Source organism: Gymnoscopelus microlampas (assembly GCF_963454915.1).
Source record: "Gymnoscopelus microlampas genome assembly, chromosome: 24".
NCBI lineage: Eukaryota > Metazoa > Chordata > Actinopteri > Myctophiformes > Myctophidae > Gymnoscopelus > Gymnoscopelus microlampas.
The window spans coordinates 6,078,791-6,106,702 of NC_139961.1; the positions used below are offsets into that span (position 1 = coordinate 6,078,791).

Here is a 27,912-nt window from a genome sequence, read left to right on the forward strand (position 1 = left end):
TTAACAAGCTGCAATCCGCAACTTTTTTTTTCTTCTTCTTCTTCTATGTTCTACCTGGGATTCGAACCCGGGTCCCCACGCGTTGACGTCGAGTGCTGGAAATTCTACTGTTGAGCCATAAACGTTAAGCCTGTTTGAGCAGAGGATAAATTGTGCTTCTTGGACCATCCATGTAATACCATCTTTAACCAGTAGGTGTCCCATCCAACCACAGGATATATACACGTCTCAATGTAAGAGCAGGGAGACCACCTGTAACCACTGCAGTCGAGTTAGTTATATAAATATTATTAACCATACATATTGGTTAAGATAACATTTTATTCACACAAAAAAATAAAGTTATGGATTGCAGCTTGACAACGTATAACTATGACTCCAGAACAGTGCAACACCATGGGAAAGCTATAGTGACGCTTCCAGGGAGGCTTAAAGACGCCACGTGCCGGGAAAAAAAACAGCACATCTAAAAGCATACAACGCATCGCAACATAACACGTATAAATGTAGCTTTATACCGACGCCGTTTGATAAATATACCGCAGAAAGCCGACTGCTGATGTGGAGCAGGAAAGAAAAACTAAACCGACACTCAGGAAGAGAAACATAGCCCAAAGATATTGTTAGGAGAAATTATACGGGTTATATTATCTATACTGGAGCCCAAGCAAGCAGGAACATGATGACCAGCACCGTCGTGTAAACCAGGAAGGAGCGGCGGCTGCAGACAACTGTTGATGACCTGTTGGGGTTTCCCCAGCGAATTCATGGATTTTTTTGTTTTTGTCACATTCTTAAGCCAATCATTTCATGATCGGCAGCGGTTCCGGTGGGAGAGACACAAAGAGTCTCATTTGTGTCTCCTACCGGAACGGCTGCCTACCTGGTCATCACATTATTGGCTTAGGAATGCGATGGCATAATCAGTCATTGTCATCAGACGGTAGGTAGTGTATAAAGTAGGCTTTTGACCACTTAAACCCTAAATTTAGTTGATACGGGTCGCCCGGGCCCTCCGGTTTTAGCTGACCTACAAGCTCACGACGTGAGCTTGTAGGTCAGCTATTTTCACCGAATTCTCAACTCAGAATAGGGGCTCAAGTGTAGCGTCTGAGGTTTGAGTGAAGTTGAGTAAAGACAGCGCACGTCTTCCTAACAAAACACAAAAAAAAACACAACACTGCGAGACGGATCCCCACATGAAGCCAGCACATCGCTGGTAAAGACAGCTGCTTTATGTGGACTCGAACGTCCCCGTCCCCCGTCTTATCGGTGGTCCAATGGTCCTGTCCCTCCCCGTTACCAAGGAGTCTCTGAGTTAAACGGCCACGTTCCTGAAAGTCATTCTGAGATGCCATCTCTAAGCTGCCGCTCACAACAGCAGGAGAATCTTTTTTTCCCCCACTTCCAGGCAACCAGCAGAGGCGGCAGTGCGTGTGTGTGTGTGTGTGTGTGTGTGTGTGTGTGTGTGTGTGTGTGTGTGTCTGTGTGTGTCTGTGCGTGAGAGAGCTACATGGTGAAGTGCCTCGTATAGTCGTATTCTATTGTGGGAATGACGGCCTGGACGAATTTCAGGAAAATCAAAAGATACCTGCAGCTTTTGGTTAAGGAGAATGTGATGTATTATGGACGGCACACAACACTTTACTGATCGCTATAAGCTCTAAAGACAGCGTTGTAAGCTTGTGGATGTTCGATTTGCGAAGAATTTCAAAAGGGTCTTGAAAATCCATTCAATGTGTGGCTATTATACCAGGGTTTCTCAAAGTGGGTGCCGTGACGAAGTCCACGGCTGCCGCAGAACACTTAGATAATATTCGAAATCTATCAATATCACTTCAGTTTACCCACTTAAACTGTCTAGACTTAGTAAAACGGATGGGAGACGCACTGTTCTTGGTGCTTTTCCCCCCATTCTACAGTACGCTAAGTCTCTTCACCAAGAGCTTGTAGATCGGCTATTTTTATGCTGGGGTTCAAGTGGTTAAAACGCCAAGTAAAAACGTTCTGTCCTAATGGAAACGGATATTCTCTCAACCTTTCCTCATGACGTACTGGATCTTAGAGGGAAAGTTTCACATATATACGTAGCATAATATGACGTAGGTTATTTACAGGGGTGACCTGAGCCCAAAAATGTTAGAGAACCACTGTATTATACAGCAGAAGGATACATATGTACTCCCAGCTCGCCTCCCCCTTCGGCGACCGTCTCAATGATCTTCTTCATCACCTCAGCGTGTCTGAAAGAGAAGAGAGGTTCAGCGTCAAGTCTTTGCTCCTTCGTTCATAAAGGTCAAACTATGGCCGAGAAACGGTACAATAACACAAAGGCAAATAAAGGTTTATAGCAGACACAGGGTGTAATTTACACAAATAAAAGGTATGCCGAAATGGCGAACGGGCCTCTCTGTGTGGAGTTTGCATGTTCTCTCCGTGTCTCCTAGGGTAGTTAATACCCTCGCAAAAACATGTAGTAATCCTGGTCACTATACCGCCTCCCCCATGACAGCCGGGGCGCCTGATGGAGGGGAAAGGAACTGGTTGGAATAACGTGTTCCTTCCACGCGCTACGTCCAACCGGGGAAACTCTCCCCTGTCAGTTTGATAAGAAGGTCAGTTGGCTCTCATGCACTGAAGGAGGCATGAGCTCGGCCCTGGGCTTCCTAGTCTGGTGGGGGGAGTGTAGCGCCCAGGATCACTTCGAAAATTGGCACCGGGTGAAATAAAAGGTTTACAAAATCGCGGGGTAAAAATTTAGCTAAATAAATAAATAAAAGGTATGCCACAATCTAGTCTCGCATAGCCAAAAGGTCAGAGATCTTTACCTACTGATCGATGATCTGGGGGAAATCTAAATTCAATGTGGGGGGCTAGAACGGCGGAAGAAAACGGCTGCTAACAAACCCACACCCACTGCTTCGAAAAAACAATCATAGCCCCATCCTAATATGAAGGAACCTCCCAACGTTGATGGGGGTGAAGCCGTTATTTGTGAAATTTCCCCAATTGTTTCCAACAGGTTTTAGCCCCTACATTTGCCATTAGCACGTCACCAAGGCGTATCAGGCGGAGATCTCTGATCGTCTGGCTACACGACGACGATGATCTGGAAATCTAATCGGTGGATGACAATCTATGACAGAGGGACAAGTGTGTAATGTGCTCTTGTGACCTCCCTGTGACACATCTCCAGTGAGTGTGTGTGTTTGTGTGTGTCTGTCGGTGTTGATTTTGACAAAAAATACTTTAGTTTTAGTCATAGTCTTTTGAATAAAATGCCATTTAGTTTTAGTCAGTTGATTTGGTCGACTGTAAAATGTATGTTGGCGGTGCCTTGATGGTGTCGTAAGGACTGATTTTACACCTGGTTGCACGCTGAAAATAGCCGATCTACAAGCTCACAACGCGTCGCAGCGCGACACGTTGTGAGCTTGTAGATCTGCTATTTTCAGAGCGCAACAGCCGAGCGCAACCGAACATAAAACGACTTGTCTTTTAGTTCTACTGGATCTCTTCTCCACTAGTCCCTCACTAACATTTTAGTCTAGTTTCTTTAAGACGAAATTGACAATATATTTAGTCTTAGTTTTAGTCATCATAGCTTAGTTTAAATTTAGTTTTCGTCAGTGAAAAAAGGTAGTCGACGATCGTTTTTCGTCATAGTTTTAGCCAACGAAATCAACACTGGTGTGTGTGTGTGTGTGCGTGTGCGTGTGCGTGTGCGTGTGCGTGCGTGTGTGCGTGTGCGTGTGCGTGCGCGCTAGTTCTTGTCCCTCTGACCTGCAGGGGTGTACCGAGCACATGGCGGGGGGCGGCAGGTGGGGGTGATTCTCGATGGTGACGGTCTTCTTGACGTGGTCCTGGCTGATGTCTTCATACATCTGCTCTACGCTCAGCGGCTGTCTGTCCTGTGAGGGGAAAGGTTGCACGGTTAGGCTACACATGGTCTCGCGTAGCCAGGCAACTATTCCACAATCTCTGAATGCTATATAGAGTCTGGAACTACGACTCCCGAAATCCGAGAGAGGAAGCTGGCACTTCCGTTCACGAAAATATATTTTAAAATATCTTTACATTTTATTTTTTATTTTCCATTCTCTGCTAAGCAGCAAGCTAAATACACTTAGATGATTTTGATTCATACAGTATTTGTATAAATTTGCGCGACGTAAAGACGAAACGGAATTTGGGAGGAGGCTTCACATCCGGTCTATATCTTAACCCATTAAGACCTGGAAATGTGTCATTTTTAGATTTGAGCTAAAAAAGCATTATTTTACACTTTGGGATATTCAAAAATAGCAGATATACAAGCTCATAGCGCGGCACCGAGTGCCGCGCTATGAGCTTGTAGATCTGCTATTTTTGAAAAATCGTGAAAATGTGTGCAAATCTTTGAAAATATATATATATTTAAAGCGAACATTTTTAACTCAAATCTTTGCTTCTGGGGGTCCCTGGAACAACATATTTTGATGGGGGTCCGCGGCCAAATACATATAATTTTGGGGGTCCTTGACTTGAAAAAGATTGAGCACCACTGATATAGAAACATACGTTTTTCAGAAAACTGTTGGGATTTAGGAGACATGTAGAATCGGCTTCAGGTCTCAATGGGTTAATCATGATCAGAGCTTCCGAGTCCGGTCATACAGTCTGGGACTGTATGACCATACAGTCTGGGACTGTATGACCGGACACATTTGAAAATTGTGGGAGGCAATAGTCTGGCCACGCGAGACTAGTTCACACACCACTTGAATCCTAGAGTCTCTATTCTGAGGGCAAACATTCATCAAAAATAGCAAATCTACAACACTAATAATTCATCATAATTTAGTCCCCACTCCCCACTCCTTTGAGGTATTTTTCTCATGTTACAGTTGTCCTCTGCATTTATAGCCTGGGTGCCAGCCTGCTTCGCTACGTTCGGCGGATTTTTTTTTCTCTCTGCGCTTATCAGTCTGGAATGCCCCCGATTGACTCGTCTTGTAGAACTACACTGGAACTACATATGTTACGTTAGGCAACGTCGTTGCTGATTGGATGTTGTTCAAACGAATGACGAATCAAAACGATCACACCGTTTTTTTTGTCCCGCCCCGCACCACAGACCAATCAGAAGCCACGGTAGGTTTCGAACCTTGGCTGCTGTGTCCCGCCTCCTGGAGATAGGAGGCATTCCAGACTGGGAAGCGCAGAGAGAAAAAAAAATCCGCCGAACGTAGCGAAGCAGGCTGGCACCCAGGCTACTGCATTTACCCATCCTAACTATTTGGTACAACAGAAGCAGTTAGGGGTTAAACGTCTTGCTCAGGGACACTTCCGACACATAGACCGAGGCTGGGGGACCTTCCGATTCCCAAGCAGCCTTTCTACCAACTCAGCTATGCTGCCCTACAAAGCCAAAGTGCAGTAACTACGTATTTTGGACACACCAACTTATTTGTATATCCCACAGGTGAAATTAGCCTTTGTGATTTTGGGGGATAAACAATTACCTCATGAACAGATATACAATTAGTGTGATATCACTTGTATCCCTATATCTCATTTGGCTGACCAGTTGAAACACTTTTAAACCCATGAATCAGTAAAAAAAAATGACTGCACTTTGGCTTTGGCAAATGGAACCAAATGGACCGGGTCCATTTGGCTCCATTTGTACACTCTCAGAGTTAAATTAACATTGATTTTACACTATAAATTGGGGTCCCAGAGATTATTATGCTTAATGCATGTCAAACTGGGGGTCCTTGAAATTAAAATGGTTGAGAATCACTGCTAGAGCCGTAAAAATCTTCTCTTGTGGGGGTCCCTGGCGTATCTTTTCAAATGGGGGTCCGCGGGCTAATAAGTGTCAATTTGGGGGTCCTTGACGTCCTTGGAGAAGCACTGCCCTAGAGGACTGACCGTGGGTAGCTACTGGGACGTAAGTCGGGGCTTGATCAACCCCGGCTGGGTCACCTGGGCGAGGGTGTATGTTGTTGAGACCCGAAACACCCGTCGACCCCAGGCTACAACACTGATGATACGTCCCAGCTGCATCCATGTGATGTTTTTCTTTATGTACACATGTAGGTGAAGTTGGAATGTGAGATATAAGTAGTGAGGTACATGAAAGTATTGGTATGAAAATGTACTTAACCCATTGAGACCTGAAGCCGATTCTACATGTCTCCTAAATCCCAACGTTTTTCTGAAAAAACGTGTGTTTCTATATCAGTGGTGCTCAAACTTTTTCATGTCAAGGACCCCCAAAATTATATGTATTTGGCCACGGACCCCCATCAAAATATTTTGTTCCAGGACCCCCAGAAACAAAGATTTGAGTTAAAAATGTTCGCTTTAAAAATATATATATATATATATTCAGAAGATTTGCACACATTCTCACGATTTTTCAAAAATAGCAGATCTACAAGCTCGTAGTGCGGCACTCGGTGCCGCGCTATGAGCTTGTATATCTGCTATTTTTGAATAGCCCAAAGTGTAAAATAATGCTTACTTAGCTCAAATCTAAAAATGACACAGTTCCAGGTCTTAATGGGTTAAAGTACCAAAAGTAAAAGTACTAATTATACAGAAGGTCCCAATTTTCACAAGTTTTCAAATGTATAAAAAGTCCTTTGAAAATAGCAGATCTACAAGCTCACAACGTGTCGTGAGCTTGTAGATCCCTCCCTTAAAGCCGGCTACGTGTCATGTGCATTATTATGATGAGTCCATCTGAATGATTGTGAAGTGTTTTTTTTGTCAATTGAAAGGCTGTGAATGGCAGTGTGTGTGTTTGTGGGCTGTAAAAGGAACTGTTGTGGAACTGAGAGAAGAAATGAGTGTGCAAGTGAAAAAGGCTGGAGGAATAGCCAACAGTGTGCATCTGTCTGAGACTCTGAGTGAGGCAGAACAGAACGGCATGGCCCAGTCACAGCTCTGATAACAACTGGGTCCATTGACACACACACACGTCCACTCAACACGCATTTGTTTCTCCATTATGATTAATGATGAACGATTATTTTCTTCAACCCATTAAGACCTGAGGCCGATTCTGAAAAAAATGTCTTCTAAATCCTAACAGTTTTCTTAAAAAAACGTATATTGCTACATCAGTGGTGCTCAGTGTTGTATTGGTGTTTTTAGTGGTGGGACGCTATGTCACACAATGGACAATTGATATGCATTCTAGGCTCATTCCGATGTTAATTCACCTGGTGTGACACCCGGCAGTCTTTGTAAACTTTGTTGAGGTGGGAATGAAGCCATTAAGACCTGGAACGCATCTGTGTCATTTTTTGATTTGAGCTAAAAAAAAGCACTATTTTACACTTTGGCTATTCAAAAATAGCAGATATACAAGCTCATAGCGCGGCACCGAGTGCCGCGCTATGAGCTTGTATATCTGCTATTTTTGAAAAAAAATTGAAAATGTGTGCAAAAAACCTTATATATATTTTTTTTTAAACCAAACATTGTAACTCAAATCTTTGCTTCTGGGGGGGTCCCCGGAACGACATAGTTTTAGATGGGAGTCCGCCGCCAAATACAAATAATTTTGGGGGTCCTTGACATGAAAAAGTTTGAGAATCACTGATATAGAAACTGGGATTTAGAAGACATGTGTAGATCCCCATCTCAAAATATTTTGTTCCCTAACCTTTTTTCAATCGGCTATTGCTGACATGGTGGCCAATTAAACAATATTAACTGTTAAACGGTACACTAAAGCATGCTTCTGAAAACATCTGAGACCAGAAATAGGCAATGAATGCAGTAACGCGATCTTTGATCTGACCAGCACTGCCATGAACACTTTTGCATGAAGTTGATGGAATCAGCCTACAGGGGGAGAAAGTGAGTGATTTCACGAGTATGGAGGGTGGATCCTGCTCTCAAAATGTGTGAGCAGGGGACTCCCTCTTCCTTTGGTGTGTCGTCCATGTGGCACCTAAACCCTAAGCTATGTCTAAACCCAACCTTAACCCTAACCTCACAAACACTATGCCTAAACCTAACCTTAACCTCAAAACCACTATGTTTAAAACCATAACCTCACAGAAACTATACCTAAACCTAACCTTAACCTCAAAACCACTATGTTTAAAACCATAACCTCACAGAAACTATGCCTAAACCTAACCTTAACCTCAAAACCACTATGTTTAACCTTAACCTCACAGAAACTATGCCTAAACCTAACCTTAACCTCAAAACCACTATGTTTAACCTTAACCTCACAGAAACTATGCCTAAACCTAACCTTAACCTTAACCTCACAGAAACTATGCCTAAACCTAACCTTAACCTCAAAACCACTATGTTTAACCTTAACCTCACAGAAACTATGCCTAAACCTAACCTTAACCTTAACCTCACAGAAACTATGCCTAAACCTAACCTTAACCTTAACCTCACAGAAACTATGCCTAAACCTAACCTTAACCTCACAGAAACTATGCCTAAACCTAACTTTAACCTTAACCTCACAGAAACTATGCCTAAACCTAACCTTAACCTTAACCTCACAGAAACTATGCCTAAACCAAACCTCACAAACACTATGCCTAACCTTAACCTCACAGAAACTATGCCTAAACCAAACCTCACAAACACTATGCCTAACCTTAACCTCACAGAAACTATGCCTAAACCTAACCTTAACCATAACCTCACAGACACTATGTGCTAACCACTATGCCTAAACCTAACCTAGGCTGAGTGAGAGTGTAAAATGCAGTTGCACAAACGAAACATAAGGGGGCTCCCATGCAACATTTCTATGACATTTTTACATACCAGTAGATTACCCTTTTTGACATTAACCACATTTTACAGCTGGTCTGGCAGTTGGCTATTCAACCGTTTGTTGTTAGTTGTTGAGAAAAGTGGTAGCTGGTACCAATTCAGATGAAGATACTGAGTCAGGACTGCCTAAATGAGTAGAGTAAACACAAACTATACACAATATCTAAATGGTCTATACATTTTATCCAGTCTTCTCATCATTAGCCAGCATACGAGATTATTTCCAGCGGGTTACTGTAAACATGAGATTATAAAAAGATGTAGCGGATCCCCCCTTTTCTCTAAATTCAATCCATTCAAGAGAGAGAGCGAGAGCGAGAGAGAAAAGATGGCAGATATGTACGGGAATTGAATTGAATATCTGGATGTCCCCAAGAAATGTAGCTAATGTTGCCTCAAAGTAACTATTAAACACTTAGGAGATCCCAGTTGATTGGGGTCCCTCAGGGCTCTATAATAGGTCGGCTACTTTTGTTTCCCTCAACACCAGATCTCTGGCCCAAAAACAGCAGATCTACAAGCTTGTATAGATCTATTTTTTTGCAGAACGTTTGCCCCAGAATATGGACACCTATTTAATACCTAGGCTATTTGATAATAGCCGATCTAGACTACTTAAGTATATTTTGATGCCAATACTTTTGCACTTTTACTCAAGTAACATTTTGAGAGTCTGTCTGTGTGTGCGTGTGTAAGTAAATATCTGAGTACTTCTTCCATCACTGGTGTGTGTGTGTGTGTGTGTGTGTGTGTGTGTGTGTGTGTGTGTGTGTAAATATCTGAGTACTTCTTCCATCACTGGTGTGTGTGTGTGTGTGTGTGTGTGTGTGTGTGTGTGTGTGTGTGTGTGTGTGCGTGCGCGCGTGCGTGCGTGTGCAGTACCTCATCATAGCCAAAGAGCCAGAGTCGAGGTGTCTGGTAGTATTTGTCGTAGGTGATGTACAGGTCGTACGTTCTGGTCTGCAGGATGGCGTCTTCGCTCCCGGCCTCCGCTTTGGCTTTGGCGGCGTCCATCATTTTGCTGGTGTCCAAGGTCGCCTGAAGAGACACAATGAACCCATTCAATCAGGGAACACATTCTGTCATTTTAGATTTATTTGGCTATTGGCCCTTTTCTACGTACAATAGAACGTGCCGTTACCGTTCAATGCCGGCGTGAGTTGATGATGACGACCCCATGTTTCTTTGTACGGGCTCTATCTAGTGCAGTTGCGCTCAATGCCTGATGGAGTTCCCACCGAATGGCTTAGTTTAACTAGGGTCTTTTCCCTGGCTTTGGGCCTACATGGCTTGCTTGACTGGCATGGGCGTGGGAATCCTGGATCTGTGAGTGCTTACTATGTACCTAGGGTCAACCCGGTGGTACCCAAGGCGGGATCACGTCACCGGGTTCGGAATCGGTCCGTTCTAGAAGTCCTGACAGCGGGCTCCGTCGCAAGCTCAGCGGGGTGGAGGAGGTTATAAGAGGCGGCTTAGGCGTGCCTCACGACCGAAATGGGTGAAGGGTGTTTTGCCTGGACCTCGCCTACGGGAGGCGAAATGTCCCGGACACCTAAAGTCATAGCCAGAAGGTACCGAAGGGGGCAGGGGGTGCACACAGGGGCGTGGGGAGGATCGTGAATTTTGATGGAAGGCACAAGCTTTGAATAGACAAAGTGTAAAATAACGGTTGAAGTGGTTACACAGATGCGTCCCCAGTTTTAACGGGTTGGTGTCTTGCTAAAAGGACTACGGTTGGGATCCGGAAACCCGGAGGAACCGGAATGGGTTCCATCTGAGTCCATCACATTTGGAACCGTTTCTGGAACCGGGTTTTTATCTACACAGTCAGAGCTGGTTATGTGGACTTCACCTCTGCTATAATAATTACATTATAGGTGGTTCTCAACCTTCTCTTTATTTCAAAGAACAACCATAACTCTGAGTGTATACAAATGGAACCAAATGGACCTGTAAGGGTACATTTGGTTCCATTTGTACACTCTCAGAGTTACAGACCTGTAAGGGTCCATTTGGTTCCATTTGTACACTCAGAGTTACAGACCTGTAAGGGTCCATTTGGTTCCATTTGTACACTCAGAGTTACAGACCTGTAAGGGTCCATTTGGTTCCATTTGTACACTCAGAGTTACAGACCTGTAAGGGTCCATTTTGGAACCCCCTATAGTAAACGTTAATGGAAACCGGACCATTAAGAGGGCATTGTTAATAAACCGGAATTTTTAAATCCTAAAAATCCCAACCCTACCAAGGGCATTTGGACACTAGCCCCAGAGGGGGGCGTCAGGAGTCGAACCGGGAACCTTCCGACCCCCCCCCCCCCCAAATGTAATCAGATCACACGTTACACAACGTGCTCCGTGAGCAACAAACCAAACGTACCTCATCTGTTTCCAATAGGCCGCTCTCTTCATACTCTGAGGAGGAGACATGTTGAAAAAGAGGACATCGTTAACACCGCGAGCGCTTCGGGAATGATAGCATGATAGGAGCTGCTTTTCATTACACAGCATCAGTGGTGGAAAGTAACTAAGTAAGTACATTTACTCAAGTACTGTACTTAAAAGGTATAGTTCACCCACAAAATGACTTTTTTTCTATCGATCAGTCATCCCATTCATGGATATGTTTAGTTTTTGTCGCATTCCTAAGTCAATAATCTGATGTCTCCTTTGCCTACCGGTCCGCTGGTCATCAAATTATTGGCTTAGGAATGAAGCAAAAACAAAAAATATATACGAATGAATCCAAGTCTCCATGGGGAGGTTTTTCATCAAGGTGAAAACATGCAATTTAATGTCATATTGTATCTCATTGTAGGCTGCTACGTAGTGTTGATTTTTTGCAGCAAATTTTGATTCAGTTTTAGTCATAGTCTTTTGAATAAAATTCCATTTAGTTTCAGTCATATTATAGTCATCTGAAATGTTTTACTGTTAGTCTAGTTTTACTAAATATCATAAGATTTTAGTCGACTAAATCTACAGTTGATTTAGTCGACTAAGATGTATTGTGGCGGTGCCTTGATGGCGTCGTAATGGCTGATTTTACACGTGCTGAAAAACGCCTTGCAGCGCGACACGTTGTGAGCTTGTAGATCTGCTATTTTCAGAGCGCAACACCGGAGCGCAACCAAGCATGAAATGACTTGTCTTTTAGTTCTACTGGATCTCTTCTCCACTAGTCCCTCACTAACATTTTAGTCTAGTTTTTAATTGTTGACGAAATTGTCAATATATTTAGTCTTAGTTTTAGTCATCATAGCTTAGTTTTTATTTAGTTTCCGTCAGTGAAAATTTGATGAACATTTTTCACCAATAGTTTTAGTCTACGAAATAAACTGCTGCTACGTAGCTGCTAGGTTTCATTATAGAGTATAATAACTAACATCTAGCCTGTTAGAACGGCATTTTAGGTATAATGTCGGTACCATAAAATAATAGGTTGGGTCTGTAATGTCTCTGAACAGATCGGATCTCTGTCCGACTTTTTAAAAAGAATGTCCAGTGAGTCCACTCGGATCTCGGAAACCGATTTCACAGGTCCATTAGGGTTGGGGTCCGGGTCATTGTGGACCCCGTGCAGAGCTCTACTACCAACACACTACAGTACCTTCCATGTCCGCCGCTTCTCCGTCTTCGTCTTCATCCTCGTCGTCGCCGTTGCCGCACGCTCCGGAATTCACGTTCATATTCATGTTGTCCTAGAAGGAGAGAGAGTGAAGCGTTAAGCTCAAGCTATAGCTAAATATCACCATTATTTTAAACTTCTCCCTTGATTGCGAGAACAATTATTTAACCCATTAAGACCTGAGGCAATTCTTTTTTTTTTTAATCGTAACGTTTTTTTGAAAAAAAGATTTTTCATGAATAGCAGATCTACAAGCTCATAGCGCGGCACTCAGTGCCGCGCTATGAGCTTGTATATCTGCTATTTTTGAATAGCCAAAGAAATCTAAAGTGACACAGATGCGTTCCAGGTCTTAATGGGTTAAAGGACAAGACCACTTTGGTAGAGGTTTGGGTTGTGTAGATATCTTGCCATGATGTAACTCCAAAGGTGGACAAGAAATCAAAAATAATTGCTCCATTGATTAGAAATTGTTAATTCAAAATATGCTCCTCGTTGACTTACATTGTACGGTGAAACAGCTCTCAAAATCTTTTAGCACGTAAACGACCACAAACAAAGCTGATTCAGACAATATAGAACATCACAAAACTCAGTACTGTTTTTTTTTTAAATAAAAATGTCAACTTCCTGCTGATTTTACTATTTGAGGATCCGTATTATATATATTTTTTTAAACAGTACTGGGTTTGGTGATGTTCTATATTGTCTCAATCAACTTTGTTTGCGTTCGTTTACGTGCTTTGAGAGAGTGACTTTGAGAGACGTTTCAGTGTACAATGTAAGTCAATGAGGAGCATATTTTGAATTATCAATTTCTAATCAATGGAGCAATTATTTTTGAATTCTTGTCCACCTTTGGAGTTACATCATGGCAAGGTAACTACACAACCCAAACCTCTACCAAAGTGGTCTTGCCCTTTAAAAAAGAAAAAAGTAAAAAATAGCAGATCTACAATTTCACAACGCAGCGCAATGCGACCCGTTGTGAGCTTGTAGATCGGTTATTTTCGCAATTCTTTCAAGCCACCTTAACCCTACATGAGCAAGATTACGTCGGCTATTGGTTCAAAATGTCGGCATGGATATATTTTCGGTCCTATGTAACTGCAGTAATGTTGTTGTTGTTGTGAGGTGAAAAATCACTGCCTTCACCACTGGCTTTGTTTATATGGTGATTCATTTGATCGAAATGTCTCCCCCAGAAAGCCTGGCTGCATGTGGAAGACTTAACATGAGATGCAGATGTCTGTTAAAAGGCAGAGAAAAGGCCAGCAAAGCTTGGAAGCACTAAAACAGAAGTGTATTATGAATTATGAGATTATGAGGGGGTTCATGATTAAGTTCCCAAAGCCATCGTGGAGGAAGGCCGGAAAGAGCTACAGTAGCTTGTCTTACAGACTGTACATCTGATTGTGTTTTAATTCACAAGTTAAAGCCAGATTTGACCCATTAAAGGGATAGTTCACCCCCAAAATGACTTTTTTTCTATCGACCAGTCACCGCATGGAGACTTGAATTCATGGATATTTTTTAGTTTTTGTCTCATTCCTAAACCAATAATTTGATGACCGGCAGCGGTTCCGGTAGGACACACAAAGAGCCTCCTTTGTGTCTCCTATACCGGAACCGCTGCCTACTGGTCCGCAGGTCATCAAATTATTGTCTTAGGAATGAGACAAAACCTAAAAAATATATCCATGAATTCAAGTCTCCATGGGGTGACTAATCCATAGGAATAAATAGTCATTTTAGGGTTGAACTATCCCTTTAAAGCCAAATTTAAACACATGGGGCCGGTTCTACAAATGCCCTCTAAAATCAGTAGTTCTCACACTTTGAAGATGTTAAAAAATAGCAGATGTACAAGCTCGCAGCGCGGCACGAAGTGACGCGCTGCGAGCTTGTACATCTGCTATTTTTTTGAATAGCCAAAGCGAAAATCTAAAATGACCCGGTTTTAATGTTACGTAAAGCTGCCAAATTCATTCCAGACTGCCATCTTTTTCTACCGTCAGCAGCATCTGGATTTACTTGTTATTCACATGACCTGTAATGAGGAGCATGAAGATGGAAGCAGGGAGGTTTTAATCACACACACACACACACACACACACACACACACACACACACACACACACACACACACACACACACACACACACACACACACACACACACACACACACACACACACACACACACACACACACACACACACACACCTTATTGTCCAGTGAGATTTCCCGTACAGCGTCTGTAACTCCTAACACACCTAGTAGGGTGACAGGAATATGAACATCAAAACCTCATGGAGACACGGGTCATGCATCCTGCAGAACAACTTTACAGACAGTACAGTATATAGCTATAAATAAGACACAAAACAAATGTAAATAACAGACACAAAAGAACAGTTCTGTTACAGTGTAATCCAGGGGTAGGCAACCTTAGGCACGGGTGCCAACATTGGCACAGGGAAGGGTGAGGATTTTTCATTTAAAATAAAACATATATTTAAATGTAGTCAATGAAATGAGGTCCCCTCACATCTGTATGCAAACTACATCCTGCACAAAATTCTACATTCATCCAAACTCTGAACTCTGACTGGGGAGGGAGTCTGGGAGATAGGTGGGTTATTGCTCTATTGCTCTAATGGTCATTACAATGTCCTGATGTGAAAGAACATATTTCAAAAGATGAAGAAAATAAGGTTGTTATGTATATGGGAAGGGAAATGAAAATCTGTTGATTTATTTATTTAGTGAATGCAAAGTCCTTAAAAGGTAGGGTAAGTGATTTTCTTTGGTTAAAATAAGTGTTAAATAGCTCTATATTATGATAGTACTCATTGCTATAGAGTGTTTGTTCAGTAAAAGGAGTCTCCTTGTCTCTACAGCTCTTTATAAAACAGAAAATGCATTTTCGTTTCAGTTTCAGTTTCATTTCCAATTTTATCCAATCAGGATAACTCAATCAGGATACAGATTAAACAAGTGAAATTGGAAGTGATGACACTAAGAAATGAGCAGACAAAATTGGAACTGGAACACTATGAAATGAAGCTTAAAAATGGGTACTTTCTCCTGATTGGCTGAGATTTTGACACCTACCGAAAAATGTATTTTCTGTTTATTAAAGAGCTGGAGAGACGGGGAGACTCCTGTTACTGAACAAACACTCTATAGCAGTGGTAACCAACCTTTTCAAGCTCAAGAGCACATTTTATTTCCAATTGTAAGCCGTGATCTACCACTAAATAGCAACGATTACTATCAGAATATAGTGCTTTAACCTTTTAACAAAATACTTTTTGTTTCAACCAAAAAATATCACTTACCCTACCTTTAAGCCAAGCAGCTGCCTATTTATTTATGTTGACGTGGTGTCATAATGTGGCACACTGACCATCAGGGAAATAAAACATGGCACTTCACGTCAAAAAGGTTGCCGACCTCTGGGTAATCTGCCCAACGACCTGGAACTGTACAGTATGTCTGCGTTTACATTCAGACACTAAAAAGTTGTGTGATGTTTTTAGGAGCATGTTGACACCTAATGTCAGGGTTGTGTGGTGGTTACAGAGACTGTGCTGTGACTGCATAAGTAAGTAAGTCTTGGGAACCAGCTGTTCCCGAACCACGTGTCATTCGAAGTGTGAACCTTACCTTAACCCATTGAGACCTGAAGCCGATTCTACATGTCTCCTAAATCTCAGCAGTTTTCTGAAAAACCTATGTTTCTATATCAGTGGTGCTCAATCTTTTTCATGTCAAGGACCCCCAAAATTATATGTATTTGGCCACGGACCCCCATCAAAAAATATTTTGTTCCAGGGACCCCCAGAAGTAAAGATTTGAGTTAAAAATGTTTGCTTTAAAAATATATATATTCAAAGATTTGCACACATTTTCACGATTTTTCAAAAATAGCAGATCTACAAGCTCATAGCGCGGCACTCGGTGCCTATATCTGCTATTTTGAATAGCCAAATTGTAAAATAATGCTTTTTCGCTCAAATCTAAAAATGACACAGTACCAGGTCTTAATGGGTTAACGTTACAAATAATGCTTACTGTAATTTAAATACTCCGTCCAATGACAAGCTAACTCTCTAGCCGATCTATTGGCAAATTTCAGCGAGCGACACCGCCCGACAACAAAGTATGTGAGGCTTATCTGTTGTTTTGTTAAATCAAAACCAGTTCCATATTACCGACGTCACATTATTTTTATGGACCAGCTCACCCGTGTTGTGATCCATTGCTACGCTGCCACTAGACCCCTGCAGACTAGAAGCCACGCCGTAAAAACAGGGGGAGGGAACTTTGGACGCATGTATATGAGCAAAAAGAACCTATCTACAAGCCAACAGCATGTGGTTGGCTTGTAGATCTGTTCTATTTTAGTATCAAATGAGGTACAACACTGCAGCTGATGTGCACTCACTATCGCAAAAGAACAATCCCTCTGTGAAGACAGATCGTTGGTTTAATATCATCATTGTCGCAAAGCCCTACCTGGACATAACCTCGGTCCCAGCCTCACTCATCTGCGAAAAGAAGAGCCTGGTCACGACCTAAAGCATCGAGTGTCTAGGAAGTCCTGAGTGGACAGGATTTCCGTTCCCTCCGGAAACGATATTTTTTGACCAATCACACCACTCGTTTCATTCACGGAGAATGTTAACAGATTTGTAAAGCATCAACGTCATTTCCTTGGTCTGTACTTCCGCCAAATTCAACCATTTCCGGTTGTCAACTTCCTAGACAACCAACATCCCAGGTCTTGCCCAGGGTGACCTGGACATGATGCTGGTGAAGTACTGTACGCAGTGTTGCCATGTTTGCTTATCATAAGCGACGTTGGGCTTCTTTTTCTGTTAAGTTACTTACTACTAAATTGGTAGTTGAGGGTTGCGTTTTTTTTGGGCTTGTTTCTAAAGTGTACTTGCTTTTTTAGGCTTGTTTCCTAATTTTTTCCCTAATTTTTTAAACCAGTGGTTCTGAAATATTTTCATAAATGTTGTGCCCAGGGAGCATTTGTGTTTGGACCCCGACCTCCCAATCTCAGGTCTGACACTGGAAACAGTGGTTTACAGCCTTCACAGAGAGATTGTATTTTTGTGATAGTGAATGCACTTTCTATCAGCTGCAGTTTGGTACCTCATTTTATGCTAAAAATAGAATTAAAGTAAATATCCCTTTATTTTTTGTTTCCTACATTTTGTTTGTAACTATCATTTCTAAGTATTAAAAAAAGATCCTGGGGAGACATCAAAGTTCTTTTTGGGGGGTCTCGCGCTAAAACGTTTAGGAACTAGTGCTCTAAACCAGTGGTTCTCAAAGTGCGGTCCAGGGACCCTCAGGGTTACTTGAGGGGGTTCCAAGTCCACCCTTACTCTCAAAGTTATGGGGCTCGTTGAAATTAAAAAGGTTTGTGAACCACTGCTCTAACCACAAGGCCACTGAGCTGGTCACTGGACTGGACGGTCAGTGGGTCACTCCAAATCGTCACGCGTAAGGCGCTAAATCCCTTGCTTTTATGTTGCCCTGGATACAACAATCATACAACTCATAGGACCACAATGAAAATAAGTCGCAAGACTTTTCTGTGTCTGTATCCTTGACGTTTCTATGATGAACATGATGTAACATGTGTTTTTCTCCTGTATAACGTCTAATAAAATCAAATCATATCTAATCAAATGCTTTCATGTTGCACTGGATACAACAATCAAATGCTTTTATGTTGCACTGGATACAACAATCAGCTCAAAGCCTGAAAAAAGTGAAAACTGTAACGTTGTGTGATGTTTCCAGAGCCGGGACAAACACAAATGAGATTCACATGCGAGTAGGGGTGTAATGTGAGGCCTTTAGCTTCAGACTCTTTCCTTTTCACTCCTGGGAACAGTTCCAGTTTGGAACAGCAACTTACAGTCCAGGGTACGGTCAGTGTAAACGCCGTCAGCTTTTTATAAGGAAGGAATCATGTCGACTGCCACATACTGTAGCTAACCTACAAAAGACCTGTTGAACATTGTTTGGTTTCTTTCTGCTATATAAATTTGGAGCATTTTCCAGCCATTTAGACCGGATTCAAAATTCTACCACAAAGCCTCAAGTCTTTTCAATCCAACTTATTTGTGTGTTTTATGAGACCAAGCACACTTAATGTTTTGTCATCAAAATCCCTATCTGTACTACCAGATAAGTAGTACAGATATCAAGTGTTTGGCAACACAATTGTGAAGCCAAACATCATGCAACTTTATACCTGTGTTGTGAGCCATACATTATTGAATAAGTATTATTCTGTTTACTGCGGAAATGCCAATTACACCAACAACTACTAGTGTCAACGAGCTTAAAGGGTCTACACCATGAATTTTAACTTTTTCTTCATTTTTGTGTGTTTTTGGTCTCCCCCACCTCTCTTCTGTTCCAACAAATACCCGACTTCGAGCATGCAGGCTTTCATAGGCTATCTGTGGTTTTCATGTAAATTGGTCTGAAAACAGTCCGTCAGATTTGTTCCCCCACCCTACGTCACGTCTGGGAACAATTCCTCCCGTTTTTCAGTTCTAACCAAAAAAAAAAAAATCCAAAAAAATAATAATTTTTTTTTTTCATTTTTATTTTTGTATACATTTTTTCTTATTTTTTTTTTTTTACTTTTTCCACACAGAACCAGGACATGACATGCATACAAACTGGCTCAATAGCGCCCCGTGCCAAACAGGACAATGTGGTATTGCAGGTGAAAGTGCTTTATAAGCCAGAGAGAAGTTAGTTGGAATGAGTATATCTGAGGCTTGATTTAGGCTCAAACCTTTTGAAAAACGTTTGAGGGACATAAACAATATGATATCAAATATTATTATTATTTTTTAAATTCATGGTGTAGCTCCTTTAACTTATTTTCAAAATTCACCCAGTTCTTCTAACATTTAGTGTCACGCTTCAAAGCATGTAATATATTGACATCATTAGTCCATAACCCATAGCTTGTTTGTTAATACAGTAAATAGCCAGCATCCTTGTTACGTTGTGAATCCGTGTCATTCATTGAATAAAAGGTTGAATCTATCCCTGTATTCCGTTGCTGTTGGGCAGAAACCTCTTATCTCCATATTTAAACTTTTTGGGTGTTTTCGTAAATCAACGCCGTACTTTGTGCCGTGTTTCGAGCTTGTAGATCTGCTGCTTTTGCCATTTTTTAATTTGCATCCTGAAAAGTAACAGTTTTGGACATGTTTTTTTGGACAGGTTTCCGCTCGACAGAAACAATATAAATGACAAACCTGAACTCTCATTTAACACATTTAGACCGGAAACCCCTATACGTTACTATACCTTTCAATCTGGGAACCCCTTTTGGGGTTGTTGTTGCTACGTACAGTAAAATAGTAACATACATGTATTGTTTTTAGAATCGGCCTCAGGTCTAAATGGGTTAATGAAATCACGTTATACCCATAAAAAACGGGTCTATTAACACTATCAAGTGTTCAACCAATCTACGAGAGCACGGTCTCAACGCACAGTATGACCTAATATTGTGCGTAGAAGCCATTCCTTCACATAGACATAGAATGACACTAATCTACAGTAGTTGATGGTGGTGTAAGCGTACTGTACAGTAGGTGAATGACTCAGGTTTAAGATTAAAGGTTGACCAGAAGAGTACGCTTTAGGTGACATGAGCACAAAGCTTGTTGGGTTTGGTTTTACTGCGCAACCATCGGGGGAAAAAAAACTAAGACGTTTCGGCACTGGACATCCAACATGTCTAGTAACGCGACATGGTAATCCTCCTCCCTTGACTACCTTAAGGCCTGGAACATATCTGTGTGTTTTATTCGAGCTAAAAAGCATTATTTTACACTTTGGCTATTCAAAAATACAATAGCAGATCTACAAGCTCATAGCGCGGCACCGAGTGCCACGCTATGAGATTGTAGATCTGCTATTTTTGAAAAATCGTGAAAACTTGTGCAAACCTTTGAAAATATATATTTTTGAAGCGAACATTTGTAACTCAAATCTTTGCTTCTGGGGGGTCCCTGGAACAACATATTTTGAGATGGGGGTCCGCAGCCAAAAACGTATCATTTTGGGGGTCCTTGACATGAAAAAGTTTGAGAACCACTGATATAGAAACATACGTTTTTCAGAATACTGGGATTTAGGAGACATGTAGAATCGGCTTCAGGTCTTAATGGGTTAACAAAATGAAAAACGAGATATTTACTTCTGACAACACTGATGGGTTTGAAAGGAGATTTTTTCCCATCCAACGAGCAAACTAAGCATTAGGGTGTGTGATAGTTGCTACATTGTGTTTGTGTAATAACAGGAACTGGTACAGGCACAGCACCTCTGTCCCAACGGCTCTGTGTGTGTGTGTGTGTGTGTGTGTGTGTGTGTGTGTGTGTGTGTGTGTGTGTGTGTGTGTGTGTGTGTGTGTGTGTGTGTGTGTGTGTGTATGTGTGTCAGTCAAACCTGAGTTGTGGTAGGTGTCCACCCAGCCACCATCTCCATCATCCTCCTCTATGATGGCCTCCAGCTCATCCGAATACTCCATCTGTTTACAGCGCTTGTAACAGGGAACTGCAGATAAGAGAGACAACACATGTATAACTGGAGCAGTACACTACACTCCTAGCCTGGTATTGGCCAGACACTGATAACGTGGATTCACTCTCACGTTCCTCTACTCCCCCGGTATCAGTCTGGACTTGGGCCCACAGGGAGCGAGTATGAGAAATCAGAAAATGATTTTGATGCTTTTCACTGTTTGTACGGACAGCAGTGAAACGCACTCACTGGTTGGCCCGGTTACTTCGACTATGCATGCACCTCATGGTACCACAACACTATAGCCTGGCATTGGCCAGACTGATAACGTGGATTCACTCTCACGTTCCTCCCCGGTATCAGTCTAGACCAGTGGTTCTCAAACTTTTTCATGTCAAGGACCCCCAAATTGACACTTACTAGCCCGCGGACCCCCATTTCAAAAGATATGCCAGGGACCCCCATAAGAGAAGATTTTGTACGGCTCAACCATTTTAATTTCACAGGACCCCCAGTTTGACATGCATTAGGGCTACGGACCCCCATTTAATGGCATTTCTATCACTTGGACCGCAATTTATATCAACTCTGAGAGTGTACAAATGGAACCAAATGGACCCGTTAGGGTCCATTTGGTTCCATTTGTACACTCTCAGAGTTACAGACCCATAAGGGTCCATTTGGTGCCTAATCTATCATTTAGCTGGGGACCCCCTGGAACTCCCTCAAGGACCCCTAGACTTCAGCACATAGCGAGTATGAGAAATCAGAAAATGATCGGGCCAACCAGTGAATGCGTTTCAACTGCAGTCCGTACAAACAGTGAAAAGCAACAAAATAATTTTCTGATTTCTCATACTCGCTCCCTATGGGCCGAAGTCCAGACTGATAGCGGGGGAGGAACGTGAGAGTGAATCCACGTTATCAGTCTGGCCAATGCCAGGCTAGCACACTCCCTCTCAATCAACAACACATTTATACTGCCGCCTTTAGGAACTTCCTTTAACTATCGCTTACTCACTTAGCGATGATTCCATCTTTACGATTAATCATATAAATCTTAGAGCGTGTTTTTGTATACACCAATAAAAACCACCAGAGCGTTTTTTATACGCAAATGAATCGACACGGGGGGACAAATTTAATAGATTATAGATTTTTTTTTTGTGTGTGTGTGCGATTGATTTTTACTGTACACATGCTCTTACACCCTTAGCTCATAAAAAGCAGGGGTTATGTATGTCTAGAGGAGGTGCACATTAATCTCAGCTGATCAATTATTAAGTAGTAGTTAATAATGGAACCAGAATTGGAGTAGTTGCGCTCCATCTTGTCATTCCAGCTATGAAGCGTTTTTATATTCTAATGTCTCCGCCAGGCCGAAGGCGCGGCCGAGACTATGTTTTGCCCCCCGTCCGCCCGTCCGTGTGTGTCCCCGCCTGTCCGTCTGTGGACGACTAATCTCCGGCAACGTGAAACTGTGCACACACACTCCCTGGAGGCCAGAGCAGAACCACTGCCCCAAATTGTTGCAAAACTACAGATTTTGTCCAAACATCACGCACATCAGGTACACATCATCTCTATAGTCATGTGATCAAGACAGTTCTGTCCGATTATTCATATTCTCTCCTGATTGGCTAAGATTGGCTTCCAAAGTTTGGAGGAGTGGCCCGTTGTGAACAAAAAGCCTCAAATCATGAACACAGCGGCGTCCGATTGCTGTGAAACCTTCCATGCACATTCCCACTAGGCCGAGGATGAAACGCCACCCTACATTTTTTCAAATCGGCCTCATGGTGCCATCTTCCTAAACAATTGGGGGATGACAATTCATGCCTTCATATCCTCTCGACTGGACTAATGTAATTCCTTGTACGCAGGTATTGAGCAGTCCTCACTCAGGGCTTTTGCTGCTGGTTCAAAACGCAGCTGCTCGCCTCCTTACTTGCACAAAACAAACGCCACCATATCACCCCAATCTTAGCTGCATTTTATTGGCTACCTGTAGAGTTAAGTTTTAAGGTGCTTTTATTTGTTTATCAATCTTTACATGGGCTGGCCCCCTCAAATCTATACAAACTTTTGCCCGATTATACTCCAGCCTGAGCATTGAGGTCTGCTGACCAAGCTGCTCCTGACTGTTCCCATAACCATGCACGCACATTCCCACTAGGCCGAGGAAGAGATGCCACCCTTTTCACATCGGCCTATTATAGCGCAACCAGCAGGCATATTTTTGCACCTTTTTTGCTATCTCTCCTACAGATTTTGTCCAAACTTCACGCAAATTGGTACACATTATTACATTATTAAGTCATGTCATCAAGACGGACCAGTCCGATGTCATTCTGATTGGCCAAGACTGACTTCTACTACCTGGCCTGGCGGAGAACTGTGCTCCTAAGAGTTATTTTTTCTAGTTTTAAGAGTGTAGATAAGACAGGGAATCCAGGACAGAGGGATGAGAGACATCATGACGGGGGCTATCCTTGAACATTTCAACATACAAACAGCAAAATAACACTTTTTAAAAGATATATTTTAAAATGAAAGCTTACCGTTGCGTGTTAGAAGAAACTGTTTCTCCGGAGGCAAATATTGCTTGACCTTGCTCTCTTCTCCTGACGCCCTGGTGGAATATAGCATGTGAAATATGAGTCACGTTATTTCATAATATCATGCTTAATTATTACATAAGAGCCACACTCCTTACATATGACATTGTAATAGGGCTGCACTATTAATCACCGCCTACACAGGGCCCTCAACAACCAGGCTCCTCGCTACCTCTCTGAGACCCTTCAAAAAAGCCCCCCTCCCGCTCCCTCAGGTCGGGTGATGCCAACCTCCTTGGATGTCCCCAGGACATAGAAGCGAACCTGGGGGCGGCAGGGCCTTCTCGGCGGGTGGCCGCCCCCTCCCTATGGAACTCACATCAAAGATGCCCCCACCCTCGCCACGTTTAAAACCACACTCAAAACCCATCTTTTCAGACTTGCATTCCCACCTAATCCCCCTTTTTGCACCTTTACTTCTATAGCTCAGGGGTCTTCAACAAGGGGTCCGGGACCCCTAGGGGGTCCTCTGAGCTACTATAGGGGGTCCGCCAAATCTTTGTGTGAAAGGATGTTGTTGTTTTTTTGTTACTACATTAACCACTTGAACCCTAGAATTCCTTTTCTGAGGGGAAAATTAGAGGTATGGGTGTAGAGGGAAAAACAGCAGACCAAGTTTAAAAAAGTTTTTTTTATCTGCGACACAATTTTATAAAATATGTAGTGGTGGTCCCTGCTTCATCTCTTTCTCAGCTAGGGGGTCCTTGGCCTTAAAAACGTTGAAGACCCCTGCTATAGCTTTTAACCTTTTAACTAGTTTTTCCTCATAAAAAAATGGCTGGATGGGTATTTGTTTAGTTTTCATGCTGAAAATCTTTCATACGTTTTCAAAAATGGCAAAAACAGCCAAACTACATCCTCAAAACACCTCACAATGCAACGTGTTGTGAGACGATAGATGGGCAATATTTTGGAAAATGTTTTAAAAGTATAAAATGAGTTAGTGTGTGGCCTTTTTTTGGTCCCTAGTAGATCATTTATTATTATGGTTATTCTATTGTTATTGTTTTTGACCATCTCGTGTGACCACTCACTCACTCCAGCACTATAATCACAATGCTATCACTCACACATAGATGATGGTATTTCAACCACGAGGGACACAAACACTCACCATTTCCACGTGGGGCAGTGATGAACCAGATGGTCTCCTGCTGCCACAAACTACACAGCAAACACACAGGAGGCAACACTTGATCAATCTAAACAGCACAGGACACTGCTAGGGCTGCAACTATTAATTATTCTCTTAGTAATTGTTCTACGAGTAATCGAATAATCGAGAAGCACCTCTTTTTTATGTATTTGTTTATACATCAACAAATCTATTTAACCACTTAAGCCGCATTTTATACTTTGTCGCACAATGGTGCAAAAACAGTGAAAGTAACCGATCCAGACGCTCTCAGTGCGACACACTGTGAGCTTGTAGATCGGCAATTTTGTACTGTTTTTGAAAGTGTTTCACCAAACACTTCGCCTATAATATGAATAAAGTAGGGATTGATTACAAATCGATTATGAAAACGAAATGATGATCAACTGCTGCATCCCTACATGTCAACAGTTCAAGTAAATGATGATGAATGATAAGAGCGGGAACGCATCTGTGTAATTTTTTTATTTCTTTGTGCCATTCAAGAATAGCAGATATACTAGGTCATAATGAGCTTGTAGAGCTGCTATTCTTTTTGAAAAATCGTGAAAATGTCTGCAAATCTTTAGTTTGAATTTATTTTAATTTTTTTAAAGCGACCATTTGTAACTCAAATCTTTGCTTCTGGGGCGATTCTACAAATGTCTTCTAAATCCTAACAGTTTTTTTTGAAAGAAACATATGTTGCTATAATATCAGTGGTTCTCAAACTTTTTTCATGTCAAGGACCAGCCAAAATTACATGTATTTGGCCGCCGACACCCATCTCAAAATATGTTGTTCCGGGGACCACCCCCAGAAGCAAAGATTTGAGCATATCTGCTCTATTTGAATAGCACAAAGAAATCTGATAATAATAGTAATCATAGGGACTGTCCTCACCTCTTCTGGAGTGATCACTCCTGTCTCTTTGAACTTGGATTCCTGGAATCAATACAAAGACACACATCATATCATATCATGTTATATTGTAGACACATATTATTAGGCTGCATCTGTCATGATGAGTCCAGAGATAAATAAGCTGCACGTGCAAATTAACCCATTGATCAAATTTAAATATGACACAGTTCCAGGTCTCAATGGGTTAAGTACTTAAGCCCTATATACTTTGTTGACTGGTGAACAGTGTTAACTTCGTCGACTAAAACTATGACGAAAAATGTTCGTCGGCTACCTAAATAAAAACTAAGCTATGATGACTGCGACGCGTTGTGAGCGTGTAGATCTGCTATGGTCAGCATGCAACCAAGTGTAAAATCAGTCATTACGACGCCAACAAGGCACCGCTAAAACCCATTTTTGTCGACAAAATCAACTGTAGATTTAGTCGGGGTGAGATTCAGGCTGAGAGAGAGATGAAGCAGGGACCCCCTCTATAATGTATAAAATTGTGTTTCAGATTGTTTTTACTTAGTCAGCTCTTCTTTCCCTCTACGCCTATACCTCTTTGCCGAAAATAGCGGATCTACAAGCTCACAAGCTTGTAGGTCTGCTATTTTCGGCTAATGTTCCCCTCAGGATAGGGATGCTAGGGTTCAAGTGGTTAATGTAAAAAAAAAAAACATCCTTTCACACAAAGGTTTGGCGGACCCCCTATAGTAGCTCTGAGGACCCCCTGTTTAAGACCCCTGCCATAGTGGATTCATCTTATCCAACAATGCATAGTGAAAAGTATGGCACAACCGATGAGTTCACTATAAACGTAGTACCCTGTATAGAAATGTCATCAAATTATTGGCTTAGGAATGCGGCAAAAACTAAAGAAATCTCCATGAATTCAAGGCTACATGGGGTGTGTAATTGATAGAAAATAAAAGTGAACTACTCCTTTAAGTGCTTAGCTGTCTGAAACACACATTAACATGAATCCAACACACAACGCCACACAAACAATGACAGTGCTGTCAAACAAGCCATTTATGACATTGGTTCTCAAAGTGGGGTACGGGGACCCCCAGGGGTCCTTGAGGGAGTTCCAGGGGGTCCCCAGCTAAATGATGGATAGTTAGGAACCAAATGAACCCTTAGGGGTCTGTAACTCTGAGTGTACAAATGGAACCAAATGGACCCTTATGGGTCTGTAACTCTGAGAGTGTACAAATGGAACCAAATGGACCCTTATGGGTCTGTAACTCTGAGAGTGTACAAATGGAACCAAATGGACCCGGCACTCTCAGAGTTAAATTGACATAGATTTTACAATATAAATTGTGGTCAAGTGATAGAAATGCCATTAAATGGGGGTCCGTAGCCATAATGCATGTCAAACTGGGGGTCCTTGAAATTAAAATGGTTGAGAATCACTGCTAGAGCCGTAAAAAATCTTCTCTTATGGGGGTCCCTGGCATATATTTTGAAATGGGGGTCTGCGGGCTAATAAGTGTCAATTTGGGGGTCCTTGACATGAACAAGTTTGAGAACAACTGATCTATGACATCCATGAAACATTTTAATCTGCAACACAATTTTATACAATAGTGTAGTGGGGGGGAGGGGTCCCTGCTTCATCTCTCTCTCTCTCTCTCTCTCTCTCTCTCTCTCTCTCTCTCTCTCTCTCTCTCTCTCTCTCTCTCTCTCTCTCTCTCTCTCTCTCTCTCTCTCTCTCTCTCTCTCTCTCTCTCTCTCTCTCAGCTAAGGGGTCCTTGGACTGAGAAACGTTGAGGAACCCTGTCATAGTTAAAAGAGCCCGTAAGGTTTTCCCATGCAGGACTGGCTCCTAAAGCAACACTCAGGGAGTGTATCTTACCTTAAGGACAGGACTGACTCCTAGTTAAAGCAACACTCAGGGAGTGTATCTTACCTTAAGGACAGGAGTGACTCCCAGTTAAAGCAACACTCAGGGAGTGTATCTTACCTTAAGGACAGGAGTGAGGAACTCGGCCACGCCGAGCGCCGTTCCTTTCACTGAGTTGATGACGTTCTGCATCTGATAACGACAATAACGATGGAGAAACACTCGTTAAAAGACCCAAACGTGTGATTATCGGTGTGTTTTAGGGTGAATGAACGTGATTATAATAACTCACGGTGTAAAGAGGCTCGCTGTGCTGAACAACACATCAGGAAGGATGTCAACAGCAGCAGAGCACACAGTCACGTGACCCGGGTCACA

At 42.2% G+C, this 27,912-nt stretch overlaps 1 protein-coding gene across 1 annotated transcript; it reads right to left on the reverse strand.

Annotated features, from left to right (window-relative positions):
• Positions 1 to 307: 307 nt before the first annotated feature.
• Positions 308 to 27,889, reverse strand: atg3 (autophagy related 3). The gene is made up of 13 exons (XM_084051517.1): positions 27,827 to 27,889; positions 27,655 to 27,726; positions 25,680 to 25,721; positions 24,756 to 24,805; positions 23,585 to 23,655; positions 20,949 to 21,056; positions 14,664 to 14,713; positions 12,421 to 12,511; positions 11,191 to 11,225; positions 9,691 to 9,846; positions 3,784 to 3,911; positions 2,175 to 2,243; positions 308 to 1,591 (listed from the first exon to the last, which is right to left on the reverse strand). The coding sequence occupies exons 2-13, from the start codon at positions 27,724 to 27,726 to the stop codon at positions 1,510 to 1,512; spliced, it is 954 nt and encodes a 317-aa protein (XP_083907643.1). The 5' UTR covers positions 27,827 to 27,889; the 3' UTR covers positions 308 to 1,509.
• Positions 27,890 to 27,912: the final 23 nt, after the last annotated feature.